The sequence below is a fragment of the Hoplias malabaricus genome, chromosome 4, assembly GCF_029633855.1.
Source record: "Hoplias malabaricus isolate fHopMal1 chromosome 4, fHopMal1.hap1, whole genome shotgun sequence".
Lineage (NCBI taxonomy): Eukaryota > Metazoa > Chordata > Actinopteri > Characiformes > Erythrinidae > Hoplias > Hoplias malabaricus.
Genome location: NC_089803.1, coordinates 62550197 through 62571480, shown reverse-complemented (window position 1 = coordinate 62571480; position 21284 = coordinate 62550197). Strand labels below are relative to the sequence as shown.

The 21284-nt window shown below is 38.4% G+C and overlaps 1 protein-coding gene across 1 annotated transcript in view; it reads right to left on the bottom strand.

Annotated features, from left to right (window-relative positions):
- Positions 1-21284, bottom strand: part of LOC136694709 (thyrotropin-releasing hormone-degrading ectoenzyme-like) — a 268426-nt gene that overhangs the window by 77918 nt on the left and 169224 nt on the right. Inside the window, exons 9-10 of the mRNA XM_066668480.1 lie at positions 16068-16133; positions 2569-2756 (exon numbers count right to left, since the gene is read on the bottom strand). Coding sequence (XP_066524577.1) covers positions 2569-2756; positions 16068-16133 — 254 coding nt within the window. The remainder of the gene's footprint in view (positions 1-2568; positions 2757-16067; positions 16134-21284) is intronic.

The following is a 21284-nucleotide window of genomic DNA, read 5'->3' as shown; positions in this document are numbered from 1 at the left end:
TGGCAGGCCTATTCCTCCTCAGCAAAATGCCATGGCCTGCCAGAGGGCACAGGAGGTGAAAGTTCACCGCAGGTTGCATAAATAATAAACGGTGTGTCTAATCAATGGTGGGCTGTGTTTGTACAGCTGATGTAGAGCTGATGTAAGTGCTGCCTGCCAGCTTCAGATCACCACTCTTCCACTGCTTTATTGACCAGACGAAAGAGTTTAACACATGTTTTCATGCCATCTACAATCCCATTCCACTCCAAACTGGAAGAGGATACTGCAGGGAGTGAGTCGTTGTTAGAAGATCAGTCTAATTTCCACGGCTTTAGTCAGGCCTGACATATTCAACTCAACCTGAAATCCAAAAGGACGTTCTCAGCAGGAGACCACCCTGACCAACTGCAGAAATTTAAATTCTGAACACAACTGTAGCTTGAAGATTTTCTGACCTAGCATGTGTATTATAGTTGTAAAAAATGTCCATCTGAACATGACTGTAGCCCAACAAAACAAAGTAACCAACCTGTATATATCTGAACTTAATTCCATGTAATCCAAGCTGTAACACAGTAAAGTCAAATGTCCAAACTTAAGTGTAGACAGGCATATGTCTAACACCTGTTCCACATGTTAACACACTTCTGGGGTCTTAACATATGGATCAAAACATCACAGCCCCGTTCTGAACGAGCAGTTTCAGCGCCTGTTCCTATATTCCTATTTTCCTATGTTCCTAAGTTCCTATTTTTCTCTACACTTACTTTCACAATATTTCATTAGTACTCCCTTTTCTCAGTGCTCGTTGCATTTATTTTGTTAAATTTAACCTCATTTTTGGGTGCTCAGCTTAAAAACTGGTCTAGCACTGTGAGTGGACAGACTCAGACCAGGAGCTGGGACGATCCCAAAGACTATGCACCTGATGTAAGGAGCAGAATAAAATCAGAATGACTCATTTTAATTCTTGTGTATTGACTCAATCGGCTTGCAACCACATCAGACCCCAGCTCAAGTTTGATCAAGTTCTGTCCCGACCCAACTATACCCTCTCTAAACACTGACCCGTCTCAACTGCAGCTCAACAATATTTCATCCAAACTTTGGTGAACCATGTCCACTTTCCGACTGAAGTAAAGAGAAACAACCAAGCGTAAAGAAAAAAAACTAGGAAAATAAATAGGAATCAGGCTGCTCTCCTAAATTCTTCTAATGTTTAGACTCAAAAATAAAATATTTTTGGCAAGGTTTGGCAAATAGGTCTTCCTCAGCATGTTCATAGTACACCAGCCAACATTGCTTGAGTGTCTTAGGCAGGTCACAGGTGTGAGCAATAATCCTCAATAACAACATTCAAAATAATACAGAAATAATGAAAGAATTAAACTGTGATGATGAAAAATCATGTAATCAGAAAATTAGCCAAATAATAACTAAGAAACTAGTTTAACTCCCAGCAAATGCAACTAATCACATAATAATAATAATACAAATATAATGAAGTTAACTTAATTCAGTTGGACTTAAAAGGCATCATAATTATCATCCTGAATAGAAAATAATGCAAATAGCCTAATTTCACTGAGTTTGGGAAATAATTTCTCCTCTACAGCCTCCCAGACCGGCTGACTGAGGACACTCCAGGGGTTGAGTAGCTGTTATGGGATTGACCTACATTCTAGCCTTTCATTTCCAGAGGCTCCTTCCATAAGAGACCATTCTTTTGCACTTCATTCCATGTCCCCTCTTATTTTCCACTCTTTTTGGAAACGATAACCGCAGAATCTTTGCTTCCCACTTTTATTTGTTCTTGACCTCATCATCTCTCTATCAGTAGGCCTTCTCTGTCTGTCTGTCTGTCTATCTGTCTGTCTGTCTTTCTCTCTCTCTGGCTGGTATAAACATGATCAAAGTCCACCATCAAAGCCCCAGTGGGCAGGGATCTCTGACAGACTAGACTCTCTTACAGAGCCACTCTTTAAACGAACAGAAAACAGAGAAGAGGGTCAGTGATGGCCATTAAGGAGAGACCTTTCTGGCTTATTGCGCAGTTTTTTCTCAATTCCATGGATCACAGACTTGAATCTTGCTTAGGGCTAAAGCACCGCACCATTTAATGCCTTTCTTGCTCGAGCACAGTAGGTTCTGGGGGCTAATTAACCCTTAAAAGTGTGAAGTACAGCCTATGCCGTATGCCAAAAAAGTTCTGTAGGAACCACTTATAATTAGTGAACTCAACTACTTTGAGGTGAACCCATTGCTGACCCAGGTGTTCTCACAGTTTATATAATCAGTACCTGATTGCATAACCAGGAGCTCTTCTACTTAGAAACACAATTTGTGATACAGGCTGACCGTCCTGAATCACCACTTTTCAAACAACTTCATCAAATTAGTGACACCAAATTACAGCTGCAATTTTTAAAGGTTAAACTGAGAAGTTCTAGACTGAGGGAGAAGTTTCTGGGCAAGCAGGTCTTCTTGATGGTCACATACAGGGATCCAAATGGGGAAAATGTCAAACCCATTTTTTTTTTTTAGATTAAACTGCAAGAAGTAAAACTGGAGCCTGACATACTTTACCTTTTGTTGAAAAGGTCAGGGTCGCGGAGCTTGGCATCAATGTCATAGACAAAGTGCTCCTGAGTGATGGTCACCATGTTGTCCAGACTCTCATTTTTGCTGATGGTGACCACAGGGTAACCCATCTGCAGCGTCCAGCGGTCCATCACTTCTTTTATGTTGATGTCTTTCCCTTCCCTCTGCATTGCCTACAACACATAACCCCACATCAGATTTATATATTAATGTCATATAGAATATGTAAGCTAATATAATGTAAGCTTAAAAGGAGTGATTCCAGATACTCTGCAAACAGTCAGTTTGTATTACCTCAAAAAAAAAAAAAAAGTGCAGCCTCATTTGTGTCAGTTACAACCAGGCTAAATGCAGGCTCAGAGAAAATAAAGACCCCCCACCCTGGGCATTGAACTGTGAAGCAGGGGACCTAGATTCTCTGGAGAGATAAAGCTTCATCCAATACCTTTGAGGCTATGCTCTGGAACTAATTGTTCAACATCACCATTTGACCTCACCTGACCACTGGGTCTCTTATGTGAGACTATGGCCCAGTTGTCCTCCCTCAGTAATGGCTGCATTTGTTGCAAGGCTTATATTGATATTCTGTACTGTTTTAAACCATTTAAAATTTCTTACTTACTATTCAGACAGTTATTGTCCATTGATTTCTGTTACAAAGTGCTACAAATGGCCCACTACGGACCACTTGTTGTCCCTTTAGTATTGGCCCAAGGAGCATCACAGAGTCTTTCATGGCCCATTTGTTGTCCATGGCCCAGTGGCTGAGAAATGCTGATCTATGTGATGGTCAAGCTGTTATGAACAGTAAATGTATTGTTTGCTTGCTTGCTTATTTATTTATTTATTTATTTATTTATTTATTTATCCCACATTTTACACTGGAATCCAATTTTTTATACATCAATGACCATAAGAGTACTGTAGAATTAAAGGTCATTAACGAGAAACAGCCAACTCAGCATCAAACATGATAGTTTTCCTTAATCCTTAATATGGACGGAAGTAAATATCAACACAACACATCCAATGCAATAGAGGCTATCACAGATTAACTCTATGGGGAATGGAAAGGAGGAATGACAGTTTTATAAAGCAGATTATCTGTGGCCAAGCAGATCCAAATAAATGACATTACACAACCTAATCCTGCTGCAGTGGTGCTTAACTGTTCAAATGGGACTCATTTGACTGAGTGTCTTAGTCATGTCTGCTGTGATTGGTAATAATTACCAGCATTGATGTTTCAGTCAGACAGGATTACTGTAGAAATGTCACAGTGCTTGGCCGTATGTTGCTCTGCACATGTTCACATACAAATATCAATTTTTGTCATTTGTAATTTCCTGAGTATTTTCCAAATATTATTATTCTTATTTTTAAACTTCTGCTTATTCATATTAGTGAGTAAAGAAAAGTACAATTTGGTTGGGGAGAAAATATGGCATTTTGATTGTAATCAATGTTTCGGGGTTTACTGTGTTTTATATTAATGGGTTTTGTTATTTCTGCTTTGATTGGATCACACCACTGACTCAGGAATCCCAACATAACATACTCAGTCAAAAGCATATTATAGAAAATAGAATAAGGAATTTAACCCTCTGGGGTTGAAGAACGCGCCGGCGCGTCAATGACCATTTGCGATGTTCCTATTAATATCTTAGCGATAGCACAGCGCAGAAATACAGTTCAAACACTCTGTGAATGTGCAGAAACCGCTCTTTCGATCGCATGTTTTCGCAACCGTACGCGATACTGTACATCCCGAGATACGAGCCTATGTATAAGCTTTAGACACACCTCCTCTGCCTCACGCCGTGTCTAACTGGTGGATTTGCTTGGTTTTAAGACTCTGATAAAACTATTTCAATCACACGAGTAAACAATTCACAAAACAATTCATTCACACGAGTAAAGGGATGTTTTCATAAGAAATATAAAGATTTTCTAAAATCGGATTTAAGTTTTTCAAGGTTATAAACAGATTATCTCTTTATAAAATGCTCTAGGTCACATGGGCCTCTCTTAACGAGAGCACTGAGATGGTTCTGAACATTTTGATATACAACATGTGGGCAATATATTATAATACTAAGTACTTTAAAGATGAATTTCAGAAAATTGAGAAAATGTCTCCAAATGACTCCAAAGGGTTAAGCAATTGTTTCAAACTTAAAATGGATAAATAACGGAATTAATGACACTACCAGTCAATTCAGTGAATGAATGAATGAGCAAATCAATCAAACAATCAGTCTTTCAAAACTAATCCATAATATATTGAATCAAAAGGGGATTTCTGTGGATGGTTACGCCTCTAAAATGGAATAAATTGAGAAATTAATTAATTAATGAATTAACCAATAAATCAATCAGCTGATGAATTTTCTCTGCATCTGAATATAAATAAACACAAACAGTAAATGAATACATTTATCAAGTCAATAAATCAACCCATCAATAGATCTTCACTAAGTCACTGTAAACATTCAGCAGATCATCATTCACTTAAAAAGCCTCATTAATGAATGAGTGATTATATATTACAGGTTAACAGTCTTGGTCTTTTAATAAAGTGCTTTACACTGTGCTATAAGCTGAGGCCTGTTTCAGAGTTTTCCACGTTGGTAGTAAGCAGTGTTGTCAGCACTAACTGCCGATGAATTCCTCTGTGAATAAAACTTAAGAGATCTGATTGTTTATGTCTTTTAAAGAGAAATCCATAAACAGAGTGTATTGTGTTCTTGATCTTTGAGACACTGATCTGAGAGACCAAACACAGCGGCTGGTGATGATATCAATAAAATACTAAAAGAAACGTATCTGACAATAACGAATAAAGAGAGACGCCGTGGAACAAACAGATTGTCTTCTTCCTTCTATGAGCCTCATGTCAATAATGATTTGTTTCTTCAATCAAGAGCCTCTTGTAAAGTACAAAACACTTTGGCAAGTCTCTTCTCAGAAAAATGACATCTTTCATGTGATGGACAGAGCTGAAGCTTGTTTAGCCTAAGAAAATAAAAACGCAAAGCAAAGGAAGAGGAGTTTCTCATTGATCTGGCTCTTACTGTCAATTTGGGAGTTAAAAAAACACTCCCAGGCCACTTTATCCATAGCCCCTCTCTCCTAGCTCTGAGCTACTGGTGTGTTTGCCATCCTCTAAACAATCTGATGTCAGGAAAGCTGAAGTGCTTGATTCATCATGAGTTTCCCATAAGCCTCTGCGCTATCCATTATAGGAGTTTATAATGTTTAACATTAAGTTTTCAGAGTAAAACACTGTATGCTTTTGAGTGTGGAATTAGCTCATCTTCATATAACGTTTGTAAGAAAACAGAAAATACTGGCCAATGATGCTTTAATGCACACTACTCTGAGGAATATATTGAAAGTGTTTTCTTTTATTTGAAGATTCAGGCTTATTTTGTTTTATTGACTTTTTTGTGCAGAGCATTTCATTTTATTCTTTTTAAAATACTGAAGTGCTTCAAAAATGCATTATTTATCAGATTTACCAGAGCTTTTATTCACAAATTTTCCAAATTATGAGCAGTTATGTTAAGGTTATAGATATAACTGGGAGTGAAGTATGTGTTGGCATTTAAAGGAACACTACAAGTGAAGTAGTGTCACAAGTGAGGGGGTGGATTATATCCGCCTCCATAAGTTACATAGTACTGTTTCTGCAGCGCTGCAATTTTAACGTAAAAAAACATGTAATTTTGCTTTAAAAAAGGCATATTTCACGCTCCGGTGTTGTTTCAGCACCTTAAGCACTGGCTCTATCAACAAGAGATCACAAGTTTGATTCCCACTGATGACTCAGTTACCCAGGGCCAGGAGCCTAGAGGGCACAAATGGCCTTGTTCTGTGGGTGGGCAGCATGGTCCACTCTCCTCTCATCTTTCAGCTCACGATGCTATTTAGCAATGGTGCCTGTCAGTTGATACGACAGTTTAGATTCTCCTCCAGGGCATAAAGCTGTTCAGTGGCATTGTGCTTGCCAAAGTTCAAAAAGAACAGTGGGTTGGCCTCATGTCTCGGGGCAAGCATGTGCTTGTACCCATCCTACCAAGGCTAGGGGTACTGTGTGAGATTGCGGGAGGCTCACTGAAGGGTGGAATTTGTGAGGAGCATTATTTGGGGGAGAAAAATGAGCAAAAAACTTTGAAATACACATAATAGAGATAATGTATGCAAATAAATTATATACAATTGATTCATTAATGTATTCATTCGTACAAGAAAGGAAGGTAGTACATAACTAGACATTATACAACAAGGTGAGTGAAACTGTTATGATGTTTTATTTCAGTTTTTATATTTTACTAAGGTTTTTATAGTGTACATCACTAGACAGAGTAATACTGCAGACCTCAGTCGCTACAGGGTGCTGGACTGATCTTCCTGGGATAAAAACAGATATATAACAGAGAATTCACCTTCTCTGTAGAAGGTCTGTGAGTTCTACAATAAAATCACAAACACTAGACTGAGAACAGTGAGGTGATTTAATTAAACACTTCCAACAAGGTAGTCAAACTTGAAACTTCAGAATCTTTCATCTCAGACTCTGATGCAAAGTGGGGCATCACATCTGGGCTATTTTCAGAAATCTTGCATCATCAAAACAACGACTCTGACCCTTAGAGACTCAGTCACGCTTCATTTTGATGGTCTACAACAGCTAATCTATGACTTTTTAAAGAAGCAGTCAGTCATTTTCTCAAAAGGATATCTTTCATGTTATAAATCCCCCAATATACTGACACTTACTGCCCTCTGTTAAACATGGCCCTCTCCATGTGGAGGACCACTCTATGGAGCACAAACTAGTTGATTCAGAGACTACAATGCAATTTGATCCCATGTTTGTGGTTTTAAATAAACTAGTGTTTCTTTTAATACCGCTGGATTCAAACAATGACAGCAATTAAAAAAACTGATGTGAAGGTGTTATTTACTTAAAAATATAAACAGATTGTATTTGATTGTGGGAAACCCCTGTTCTCTGGTTTGTTTACGTTCAGAAGCTTTGGTAAGGTGGAATGGTATGTTTAGGGGGATAAAATACTGTTGTTTGTACAAGGCTGAAGTTTGCCTGGAAGTTTTAATTCATTGTTTGAATTACTTCAAAAAGTCCTTTGTTATTCATATTTATAGGCTTTGTACTTTAGGTCTGTGATTACTTTCGCACAGTTAACATACTCCTGAATTTAGAGTCAGTTACACCTACTGCAAAAATTAAGTCAATATTACCCACTTATGGAGCATGAATAAAGCAATATACTCCTCTTAGTTCATGCCTTTCAAAATTTGGCAGTCTGTTCATCGTCTAAAATCCTCTAAAATGCTGCTTTTCTGCTGTGAACAGAGAGAGAAAGCCTAGCATACTGGACCAAGACACTTTGTTTTTTTTTTTTTTTTTTTACCCATTTAAAGACAATGGGGCTTTAAAAACATATTCAATCATTTTGAGCATGCAAACAGACTGGAGAGCTAGGAAAATGTGTGGAAAAATATTAATTAAAACAGTCATTGTCACCTTTAACCATGCATTTTAGAAAAATAATATATTCATTTGTGCCACAATATAAGTCTCCACAATTTAACACATTTCACCAGATTTTTTTTTTTTATCATAAACCATACATTTGGACAAGTATTGAATAAATCCTGCACAAAATCTCAGGAGATTCAAGTAGGAGATGCTTCATTTGAACCAGTTTCTAGGAGTCAAGCCAAGCCCTTCTGAGTTTTCCAGACTACAGAAAAAAAGAGCAGCAAACACTTCCTCCTAACTGTCTGAGAGACAGAGCACTATGCTCAAGGCCAAACCCCTGCTGACTGTAAACCTGAGCAGATTTCAGCTGGACAGGCACCAGGCTGCTCCTAATCATCTCAGCCTGAGCCCAAGCCTCTGGTTTGTGATGTTTTCCTCATACCAACTATCACTTCCAGACATAAATAGTACAGCACAGTAGCTGAAGGGGGAAACGGTCAAATACCATTATCGCCTTCTCAGCCACTGCCTGTAAAACACTGTGTGGTCATTTCGGTCCACTCAGCTTTGGCTTGTTCTCAGCAGAACACTAGTGGAATGTTGAAGAAGAAGGACTGGGGCTAATGCACATTTGTTAAATTGTTAATTGGTCAGGCGAAAGGCATGACCCCACTCCACCCAAGAACACCTCCTACTCTCCATAAAAGGAGTGTACATTATTCAAAGGGGACTTTATTTAACAATATTGGTCCATTTCACAGTGTGTAGAACCCTATTTTTACAGATTTGTCCTCTTCTTCTTCTCCTGTAAAAGCAGCTGTGTGGAACAGACTGTAAATTGTACAGACACCACACTTGGTGGGTAGGTGTAGTTTGTGTGCAGCTTGGTGGGAAACAAGAATTATGCTGATTGGCCTTATGGTGGCAATATAACACAGCGAAATGCATTGAGGTTAGTCTCTCCTACCCCGTGTGACGTGAAAACTAATTTTTTTTCACTCTGATTCCTCAGGTCAGACCCTACAAAAGAAGCCCCAAGAACCTATAAGCTCTGCCCACTTAGATTTGAACAAATTGGCAAAACATTTGGGCACGAACTAGTCCCTGGATATTTTTCATTTTGGAATTTTCATAAAACATAAAGGACAGATTATGGTCAACATTTGTGGATCAATTCTCATCAAATATCTCAGTACTCATCAAATATTTCTTTGGAAATGAATGAATTAATGGGTATGTTTTCCATATTTTGTTGAAGTCATTTTTGGAAGTCTTTAGTTCTGTGAGGATTTAATGGAATATAACCATATAAACAAGTTTGTTGAATGGTGAGATTTGTGCAATAACATCAAGCCATTGTCAATTTGTACATTTTGTGTCAGAAAGGACTCTGACTCTGATCTGCAGCCCAATACTGACCTAAAGTCACTGTATGTAGACAATGTACTGTATAAACCTGGGGCAGTGTAGATGGTAAATGTGGGGTGTAGGGAATGCAAGTTTAATGTCCCTTTGCAAGTTTAATGTGCAGGTTTAATGTACCTTTAGAAACGTGGTTTCTCTTCTTGGAGCTTCCTCACACTCCTAAAGTTGTTTGAGTCTTCTATTTTTTTTTTTTTTCAGTTATGCTGCCACATGTCTTTAGGGACTCTTTTCTCCTGGGTTTTGCCAGTTTCTAATGCAGCACTGTGCTCAAAACACCACAAATTCATACAATGTGTACAACACATATTTCTTCTTTGGTGTATATACAAAATTAATCGGATGCCTTTCCAGTGTCAAAAATCAGCCCCAAACCTAAACATTCCTAACCCAAACCATAATCCTATAAACCTAACCCTAGTTTTACCCTGGCCTGCCAATCATGTTGCACATTTTATATTTTCTTTCCTTCAAATACATAACACATGCTGTGTGTATTCACTAAAAGAGTGCTACCTGAGGTTGGCAGCTCATTTATAGTAATTACAAAAACTACTACATATCATAAATTGCTTGGTACAAGTATTACCGGATTGTCTTTGTACAATCTCTGCGCAACACATTTTGTAATGTACTAACTGATGTGAAATCTTGTTGGTAATGCCCCTAAATAGTTCTTTCTTTTGAGCTATGGCTCTTTCCTCCATGGTTATTTCCAAGTTTGAAAATAGCTGGAATGTCAATCATCTGGCAGAATTTGAGGTTACATGCAAATATGGGTCATTTGTTATTCTGGACAAGACGACCATCCTTTTGAACATGATCATTATTCAGCTACACCTAATACAACTTTGCCATTTCATATTACAGCTGAAATTTCCTGAAGCAGAACTTTAATTTCCCATTAGCATAATGTAGTGAGATGCTTTCCCCATCGCTCTGACTCATTTCTGTCCAATACACGCCTTCTGAGCGATGCAATTTGATGCTGGAAGTAGACAGCATTTTTCTGTATAAAAATTGAGGAAGAAATGCTGGATTTTGTCATTTTTATTCCAACTGAAAATGGTAGTATGCAGGGACCCAGGGGATTCACTGGGGTGAAGCTGGGGCAGGAATCAAAGCACACTGTCAGCGTCTCGCTCTTTCCCTCCCTCTTACTCGGGCGGATCAGTCAAGCATGGAGACTTCCCTTACCCACAGTAAATGGGATACCACGCCCCAGACCAGACGATGAAAAAAGAGGTTTCTCACTGAAAAAAGGTGGAAAAGAGCAGGAGAACTGACAGAAACATGGGCTTTAGAAAGTAACACTGAGGGTACAGAGTTTAAACTGCCTGTAAAAAGAAGAGATGTTAACTTTGATTATTGATTGGTGAGGAAGAAGGACGTCAGTGCACCTAGTTCAGAGGCATTCAATCTTTTTCTATTAGATCCCATTTGCCAGGTTTTTGAGAAATCATGCCGTCTAAACTAAGACACATTTGTCAATATTTAAACATCCACAAGGCATGTTTATTTTAAAAAAATCATAAAACATTTACTCTCTATTAAAAACTTCCTAAGAAATAAAATTAATTAAAAAGCAGCACAGAACATCTTTTCTGTTCACATGAAAAGAACACATGCGTTTACTCCGGGGGCTTTCTCTCCTCATGGGGTCCATAATCATCCAAAATTCCATGAAGCTAAAATTCTTATCTGACACAAATTTTAATTATTTACTAGAAAAAATATATCGTTGCTCAAGAAGGAAATGTCAGAGTGTGAAAATAATACGTTTTATAACAAGAGTCTTTTAAATATTTATTTTTGCATTTCAAATCTCACCTGCACCCTGCCTGTAAATCCTTCACATCCCACTAGGGGGGCACCCCTCACAGCTGGAACACCTCTGACCTAATTACAGTTTTCAAACAGCGCTACGTTAGTGTGACAGTTTTGCCTGAAACTTTACACCAAATCGAGGCGTATCTCAGCCTACTGCAATTCTCAGGTAAATCTAATTAGCAGGATATCAGGATAAAGTGCAATGAATAAAAAAGTTTTCTCAGTGAAAGAGATAAGCAGCAGTGACCGAAGCATCTGAAATATAGACTGAATTGTTTATAACAGGAGAAAAATATTCATTCTCAAAACTCTTATTGGATGTTCCCCCACAACAGTTTACAGCACTGTTTCTGCAATACTTTTTCAAGTACATAAGAGAGAGTTTGGGTGGATTTAGTGTAACACCAGTCGAAGAGACCTCACGTGGTGAGTTAAATAATTACAATAATCGTAAAAATATCGTAATAGATCAAAAGATATAAATATTACCAACAATTAAGGTGTTTCTTATGTGTTTTTTATTTACAAATTTTAGGAGAAAAGATGCACAAATCAGATTTAGAAAATGCACAGAACCAGGATCTGGTTAGTGACATGTGTGATTGATGGGGGCTCACTGTGGCACAGAAGAGTACATCTCACTACACAACAAACCCAGAATCCTGCTAGTTCACTTGTTCTGTTCTGCCTAGTGTTCAAGTCTCCTTGTAAGGGCGCTTCAGGAAAGGTTGGTTGTTGTACCATGGCTGTGTATCTTATATCTTATATCTTATCTCTAGTGAGATCACAAAATTAACAACGTTTATTCCACCTTTACTATTAAAAGTGGAGGTAGAGCTATTTGTGAAAAGGCTAAAAAGATACTAAACTCTGATTAGTGATTAATGCAGGAGCATGTGTAATTCAGTCTGGAGGAGTTACGGAAGGAAAGCCCCTGGGGCTGAGCTCACCCAGAGCAGTGTGTAGACAGGAGGCTGCTTCATCGCCGATGACTCACGGTTTGTTTTAAATGTGGAACATGGCAGCAGAGGATCTTTTCCAGCAGATGACAAGGAAAGCGCATCTACATTAAGATTCATTTTCCGAGGGTCGTTTTATTTTTTTTTTCCCAGTCTTTTTTTCTCTCCTCCTGAGCCAGCCACACTGGTGTGCAGAAATAATTAAAGGACGTGTAGGCCGGCCTAGCTACGGGTCGTAGGCTTGACAAAAGGCTTTGTGGTGCTAAGCACTGGAAGATTATTGTAGCAAATTGGATTTTGCGAATAGCTAACCAATGTGGTGCGTATCAGTATTCATTAGACGATGGCCTGTCATATACTGTAATGCTGTTGGATTCGTCAATCTGGCAAAGAACACCCTAAATCAGTGCAGAGAAGTGTAGACTCCTGGTCAAGGATTTTGTTATACACTGTATGGCAAAGCGTTTTTAGACTACCATTGTTATTTGTGAATTCAGATAAGTCAGTAGCAATTGTAGACTCAGATGTCCATTGACAAATCAGCTCAGAATAATATAATGATCTGGAAGAACATGAAGCTGGAAAATAAATCCCCAGACCTGGGCTATGGAACTGTTCTTTGGAGTAATGGAGCACCATCTAAAACCTCAGAGGTCTGGATCAAATGGCTCTTTTAAACTGCATGGTACTTAATGTACTTGAATTTATTTGTGTTTTGGGACATTGTAGGTGCTTAGTTTTTCACTACAACTGCTCCCCCGAAAAGTTTGTAGCTGGTGATGTCACAAAACACAGTTTCATTCCTTGTTGCTCTGTCCAGCTCTCACTGGAGTCGTTCATTGCCCATCAATCCTAGCAAAGTCTGAACCTCTTCAAAAGACCACAGCATAACTTTGTGAGATGCCAGATAAAAAACAAATGTGATCTCTACCAATATGTAATGAGCTGTTCTTTAAAATGCCTGCACTGGGGCTCCTGAAAGGGGTAGGGGTCTATGTTATAATGGCTAATGACAGTGGCCTCACGTGCCTCTAAGGAAGCACATGCTTGTGTCATCCTCCCTGTTTGGTGCCAGTATGTGTGACGAGGGGACTCTTATCTAACGGGCAGAATTCTCTATAACTAAATTGGGGACGGAAATTGGGTAAGTATCAAAAACCTATTAAAAAGTTCGCACTAGTGTCTTTGGTGAAGTGAATCCTTTAAAACTGTAAGTCCATTTTAGCTCGGCTTCACATTTCTCACCGCAGTGACAAGGCACCTATAAAGATGCTAATCGCTAGTGAACATCCCGCTGTTTTGCTAAATGGATCAGAACTTCCCAGACTGTGCTTTGAAAAGTAATCTCATTAAAATGACATTTTTTTTCCACAAGATTAGCGTGGGAGGCTTCTGCTGAGAGACACTGAGAGACGTTCCGGACTGTGACAGTCTCTGATCTACCTGGCTAGCTTTGTTTTCTCTCTGCTCGAGGAGAAAAAAAGAACGACAGGCAGAAAAACAGAAAGAATAAAACTTTGCAGACAACTTCGGGCCAAAACAGATGGACTGGATTCTCCAACTCCATAATTCAGTAGCAGGAATTCCCAAAGTCTGCCTCAGAAGCGCACCTGGCTGGTTTTGCCTGAGGATGGATGAGGGGCATTGAGGCCCATCTTAATCCAAACTGAAATGTTCAGGACTGGCAGGACACTTAGAGCAAAGTATAATTTTAACCCCCGTTACTGTCACCGCTCTTAATGTGACTGATAGGCTTCATATCTTGAGTCTTGTTTATGAAACTCTTTAAATCTCTCTGCTGGGATGGAACAATTTTACCTCTACAGTTTAATCAGAAAAATGCCAAAAATCTACAGCAGCCAGTTGACAAAGCCAAACACACAGATTTTAATTTGACTACATTTATGTTAAATTAAATGATCTTTTAATATTGTGTACTGTGCTTGGCCTGAAAATATATGTTTTCAATTTGTATACTGCAGCAGTGGTGATTTTGTTTACACTGCTCTGACCCCTCTGAGGCTGGTTTAAGATGACTGGAGAAGCCAGGCAGTTGGAATGAAACCCTAGAGAGGATTTTAACTTTTACTTTTAAATTTTCTGCCACCTTTGGTAAACTGGCCTGTCATATTTACTTTAATAAGAAAAAATCCAGAACTCCACACTCATGAGTGTCACTGAGCTGCAGTAAACAGAGCAAAAAAAAAAAAAGCTTTTCACACTCTTAGGACTAAATGTTTCAATCTGTTGTAGTTCATGGGTTTTTTCAGTTTTTTCATGATGTGAAAACTCCATTTGTCCGTTGTGTGTACTGTGTGAAAACTTGCAAGTAATTAAATGTAATATATTATTTCAGTTCTTTTAAGTCAGCATTTTGGAGGTATGAGGCTTTGCTTGAATGCGGTTTAATGGTATGTATAATATTCAAGTTTTATAAAGACTGGTCTCAAGGTGAAACTGTATATATTTAATTAAAATGCCATTTGAATGATTTTTAAAAATTGGCTATGAATTAGATTGTGTATGTTCACATCAACATCTAAACAACCCTAAACCTAAATCTAAGCCTAAATTTAACTGTAAACCTAATTGTAAACTCTAAAAAGCTAAAGCTGTTGTTTGTGCTTGGGTAAATGCTATTGCTACAGAAAACTGGACAATTCTATTTAGATCTTCTTTGAGTACACAACAGCAGGTTTGAGTATTTAATGCATGTAGTAAAACAGTGCCACCACTGGATGGGAGCTCACTTAGTGATCAGCTATGAGTTATGATGAAGCAAAGTCTTCTCACACAGTGAGTTTGAATCTCTTGTTAAAGGCTAATGGTACATGTTACATGGCTCTGCTCAAAGTGTTGGTGTTTCTCTATTGTTTTAGAAATGTAGTGCTCTTTCCTGATTGACTTAAAGTAAAGCAACCGCCACCCTGTGTCTTGTTCTGGTTTGTGAACACCAGATTACTGTTTAGTCTGGAAAAATAGAAGAGAGCATGGCACATGTACAGCAGTTCTTAGATTTTAGTAAAGCTATGGAACACTCAAGAAGAATTTCCACCACTGAGCATAGACATTGCAAAGGACATGTCTGCAGCGGCAAAAAAGTCACCTTTTTTTAATCACTTGCCCTGTACAACGCATATTTTCAATATTCTATCATGTTCACTCTCCTCTATGGAAGAGTGCATTTCACACTGCTGTAGCCAAGTGCTGAAAAATTGCTGGGCACTTCAAACACAGTCCACCAAACCCATCAGAACCAGCACAGCCGCCAGTTGCAAATATACAAAAGCAGCGGGTCATTCGTACAAGTTGTGTGGTCAAGATGAAATTCAACATTGGAAAAAACACCTGTGACCCAGTGATGGCATGTGGTAACTAATCTTTTTCGGGTTTTATTCAGGACCTCAGAACTTGGTTTGGCTCAGCTTCATAGAGTTCAGACTCTTGGCTTGAGAATATCGTTCTGGGTCAGACGCGGACAGAAGTCTTTCAAACTCTATTCGGGCTTAGTCCAAAATTCCAGTCTTGATTAAAGCAGTAGTCTGAGTAAAGCACCGTTATACACTGGACAGTGACCTACATGCTGCTGGAATCTACACTCTGCAAGAGTGGACAGAGAGGAGCAGTATAAATAGGTTGCACACACAATTTCACATCTCTCTTTCTCTCCCTCTCAGCCCTGGTTTTTGTATTAGCCTGTGGCTATCGGTTATAGCCCCTGGGGGCATGGCTGCAAAAGTGCTGCCGAATGATTTGGACCTTACCTCAGAAAACTTGTTCCACAAGTCATCTCTCGCCGCGTTCCCATACATGTGCGTCATTAAGTACTCCTGTAGAAAAAGAGAAGTTTTCAGTGCATTTGTCTCTGTCATAAAATGACCTGCAAAACATTTTTCATAACCAAAATCTAGCAAACAACATCATACAGAATACTGCAAACAAGGAAACAATGGCTCAGAACAGCAACAGTGGGGAAAAAGAACTGACAATATCTCGCAAATCTCAAGGCAAAACTGATGCCTTTAAAAAAGCACTCATTTTATCACCAGAAATATAGCAGTTAATATTTATGCTAATGATTAGTTTTAATATTTCTATATAGCTTTTGGATATTAAGATTCTGCTTTACTTGAGCTGTAGTCCTAAAATGAATATGTAAAACAGATTTATCAGACATTTTTATACACGTATCTGCTTTAAAATAGTGATTAATTTATGACAGAATTTAATTATTTGAAACAAAAGTCCTACAAACACAACTTTAAAACAATATATTGGCATATAGTCAAACAATGAAAATGAGTTTCCGTTATAAAGTTAGGAACATTCTTAATCGCACAAAGCAACGCAGTCAGTAACATAACAAAGATTCACTGGAGTAAACGGCTGAATGCTACTGTTATTTAGCAGAAGACAAAAAAAATAAAGCAGATTTAAAACTGGACCAGAGAAGCACCCAGTCCACTGCTCAGTTAATTCTGCCAACTTACAATCAGCGCGAGTGTGTGCAAATTGGAAGCAGCTGTTGGGGTGTGATTGGCCGTACATTCAAGGAGGACAATAAGAGGCCAATTAGAGGCTCATTATGTTGCTGGGTTCGTGTGTGTCACGTCTTCGCTTCTGCGAAGCAATGTAATCTCAGCATCTCCACATGTGCTGGAGAACAGAGGAAAAAAATCTAAACAGACCCAACTTTTTCAACAGCTGAATTGATTTAATGGAAGAGCATTGGGAAGGAAAACATGACTAATTAAGGTTTTTTTAAATAAAATGGAGTTGGAATGAAATCCTTGTAGCTAAAGAGGGCGGGACCTGTCAGACTTTGTTAACTATATTCGAATGGAAGTTTCTAAAAGTCAGAGCCAAGTGAAACACTACTGAAAAGTATGCACAAAAATGCATAAAATATTTCAAACAAAATCATATACAGAGTTTGAGTGGAAATGCACAAGTATGTAGAAGAGTTTTTAAATAATGACATGACTCTAATTCCACGACTGGAATAGAATTTTGAACAATATTTATGTAAATCCCACTTGCATCTAAAAACAGAACGACTACAAATGAACAACCTGTGAAATGACAATATAACCAAAGGTAATGTAATCATTAGTACAGGTAAAATACAATGAACTGACATGTAATTAACTTCAGTTTAAACACAAAAGAACAAAATACTCACAAAAGCTTTCATGTAAAAGACTGCCTAATGTCAGCGTGGACATGTCAACCCAGAGTCTGTGCATGTGGTCGAGAACGGCAGGATATTAAAATTAACCTAGCTTTCCCATGAAATTACTGAAAAATAAGATATAGTGTCTAATGAAAAACGTCCTTCTTCAGAGTACTGACTGAGCCAACTTTATTTCTGTGGAAATTTGGAGGAAGATATATTTAATGTAAAGAAAAAAAAATCCCCTGGAACCAATGTCATATAAGAACAGTGTGTGGTTATGTGTATGTTTTTTATAGAATCTTTACTATATCAAGCTACACCCCCCCCCCCTAGTAAAGACTTTTTTTTTGTATTTTGTATTTTGAAAACAATAAACATTCATTCTCAAGTGTGTGCATTTAATGGGTGCACAAAATACTGAGGAAAAACAAAACCAAAAAAATCTGCAAAGGAGCTGGACGGATTTTACTGTTGAATGTACAATGTTTTGTTTGTTTGTTTTTGGTTAAGAAACTACATCATTTAGCTCCTAAACTCTGGAGTAAATGTAGTGAAAGTTGGAGAACGTTGCCGTGAAACACAAATGAAGTAAGCTCAGCTAACATTGTCACTGAGTGGGAAACTGTTGATGGAAAACCTGGAGAAAACACAGTTGAACATTTGCCGAGGGGCTGGAGGAAGAACTATCCTTTGAAGGACAGATAAGACAAATCCAAATGTAACTGAACTTTTCAGTGTTTGGATGCGAAGTTGATGGGAATGAAGCTTAAATTAAAATGTTTCTAAAACTTGAAGAGTCTGAAAATGAGCTTGAGGAAGTGTTTTGGTGGGGACAAACAAACCCAGAAAACTGAAGAATAAACATTGAATCTTTAACTCAAAGCCTTCCTGGGAATTGAATGTAATGAGTTCCCAGTTGCCATCTGTGCAAAATCACCACATTGATGATTGAGAGCTTCAAACACAAGAGGAATTTACCAGACACACAGTTGTTATGTCTTTAGACTCAAGGCAACAACACCCAGGAGGCATTTACTTCACTGATAACACACTTGAACTATTAAATATAAAATGAGCTCTTAACTAACATCACATCAGTATAATATAATCTCTTGACACAAGTTTGCTCTGCTGTTCCAATATAACGAGTTATGTGCTATTTACATCACAAATACACATTCAATCACATTTATTTCTGTACTGACAGCTTCAACATTTTTCTGTTGGTTTTCGTATTAAAAAATAGCCAAATCGGAAAGCATGCATGTATTTGTTTTCTGAAAATCATAAAATGTTAATAATAATAATAACAATAATAATAATAATAATAATAATAATACATTGCATGGGTTCGATTCCCGCTCCGGGTGACTGTCTGTGAGGAGTTGGTGTGTTCTCCCTGTGTCCGCATGGGTTTCCTCCGGGTGCTCCGGTTTCCTCCCACAGTCCAAAAACACACGTTGGTAGGTGGATTGGCGACTCAAAAGTGTCCGTAGGTGTGAGTGTGTGAGTGAATGTGTGAGTGTGTGTGTTGCCCTGTGAAGGACTGGCGCCCCCTCCAGGGTGTATTCCTGCCTTGCGCCCAATGATTCCAGGTAGGCTCTGGACCCACCGCGACCCTGAATTGGATAAGCACTTACAGATAATGAATGAATGAATGAATAATACATTGCACTGCCTATAATACATCCATTAAAATTTTCGAATTCTGTAGAATCTTTTCAACTGAATTTTAATTTTACTCAACTTTTATTTCTTGACCTGTGAATCAGAAATAATTTACACTGTGTCTTTAATAACTGTGTAATTATGAAGCAACAATACATGGAATAACACTGTAAATAGTGGTGATCTAATTCAGCATTAGAGCACATGGATAACACAAGCCACATTTCTGTAACCCCACTGATCTACAGAGATATATCACCAGTAGTTGACGTAATGTTGTTACACGTTTTAGTGTGTAATTATAAAGTTATTAGCAACAGTATGATGTGAGCGATGCCATAGAAGAACCACATATGTTTCCAAACAGAACTATTGTTTAAGAGTGACATCTTAAAGAAATTTGATACTTTATGGATGTCATCTATGTCATCGCTCAAAGTACCCTTTGTAGCACATTTATTTTTAAGAGTGTAGTGTATAATAAAATATAAATTCACTCTCCATATCTGTTTTCTAATGTAAAATATTATTCGTAAATATCTTCTAGACTGTAAGCTTTGTGACCGATATTCAAGTCAGAGAGAACAATGCTAATCTCAGCTCATCTGATAACACAATCAAACAAACACACACACACACACACACACACACACACACACACACACACACACACACACAGGCAGAGTTCCTCGATAGCTCTCCAGTGACCATGAGCGAAAAACACATCAACCCTAATCCGCTCCTAAACAAAACACCCCCATGTTTGATTCTTCTTTGAGGAACTAAACCCTCCAATGTTCAGATGTAAATCAGACCACCACAGATACCATCCAGCATATCAGCTGATGTGCACTGCGTGTCAAAAAGGCAGCCGTGGCCTGTAACCGGGAGGTTGTCGGTTAAATCCCCAGAGTCCGCAAGTTGTGACTGAAGTGTTCCCAACTACTCCCCGGATGCCGTGGCTAAGGCAGGTGTGCTCACTGCCCTCTAGTGTTCACTAGTGTTTGTGTAAATGTGTTTCACTGCACGAATTGGGTTAAACATGGAGAACAATGCCTCTGTGTGCAAGTACAGTGGCCAATAAAAGTAATTCTAATTCTAATTAAAATCACCCATGACATTTTCTATTTGTCATTTAATATGAATGCTTATGCTTCCTTTTTTATGACTTTCCAAAGCTTATTCTCAGTCTAAGCTCATTTTTTCCTATTCCAGACTGAGCAGGACTAAGTGAAATATTAGGAGGAGTATCAGTAACAGGGCTATACTCTTAAAAATAAAAATGCCACAAAATGTAAGTAATTTTAAACATATTAAATGTCCTTTACACTCACAATGTTTGAATGCCTATGGTTCTCTGCATTTATATCGCAGTGTTATTGTCCTTGTGTGGAATTCCAGGTCACAAAAATGAGCTTAGACTGAGAATTCATAAGACAGGCATGGCACCAACTGCAGAACAACACATGACTTTAGGGGTTATTCAGAATTGGTTTTGAGAATAAGCCAAAGGCTATGTTTAGCCCCTAATATGTGAGGTCAGCAATCAAACCTTCCATTGGTCCAAGATGAATAAATGTATGTATTTAACCACAGTGAAGAAAGAAATCCCAAAGATTTGGCAGAACAGGATGTGATAAAACTGCTATAAAGACTTTAGTGCATTAACTGCTACTATTAATTATATTAATCAAGTGTAGATTATCTCCTCATTTCCTTTTGCTTCCCCTTACCTTCACTTTGCCTGTCCTGTCTCTATAGACTTCTCTCACCCTCCCTTGGTCTCTCTATCTCTCTCTGGCCACTTGACCACAGCCCCTAAGGCTAAGTGACCACTAGGTCTAATTTAGCCTGTGGTCAGTCTGCCACTGTGTGTCATTGCTATTTTGATTATGATGGTTTCTGCTGACTCTCACAGCTCTGGAGACAGGAGCAAAAATAAGCACACCCAAATGCACCAGTTGAGACCAATCCACCAAGGTCATACAGACACACACACACACACACACACACACACACACACACACATTTGAAGGTATTAAGGTAATTTAGTTTTCTGTTGAAAATATGAAGGCTGTATGGAGGGTGTGAGAGAGGTATGAAGGCTGTATGGAGGGTGTAAGAGAGGTATGAAGGC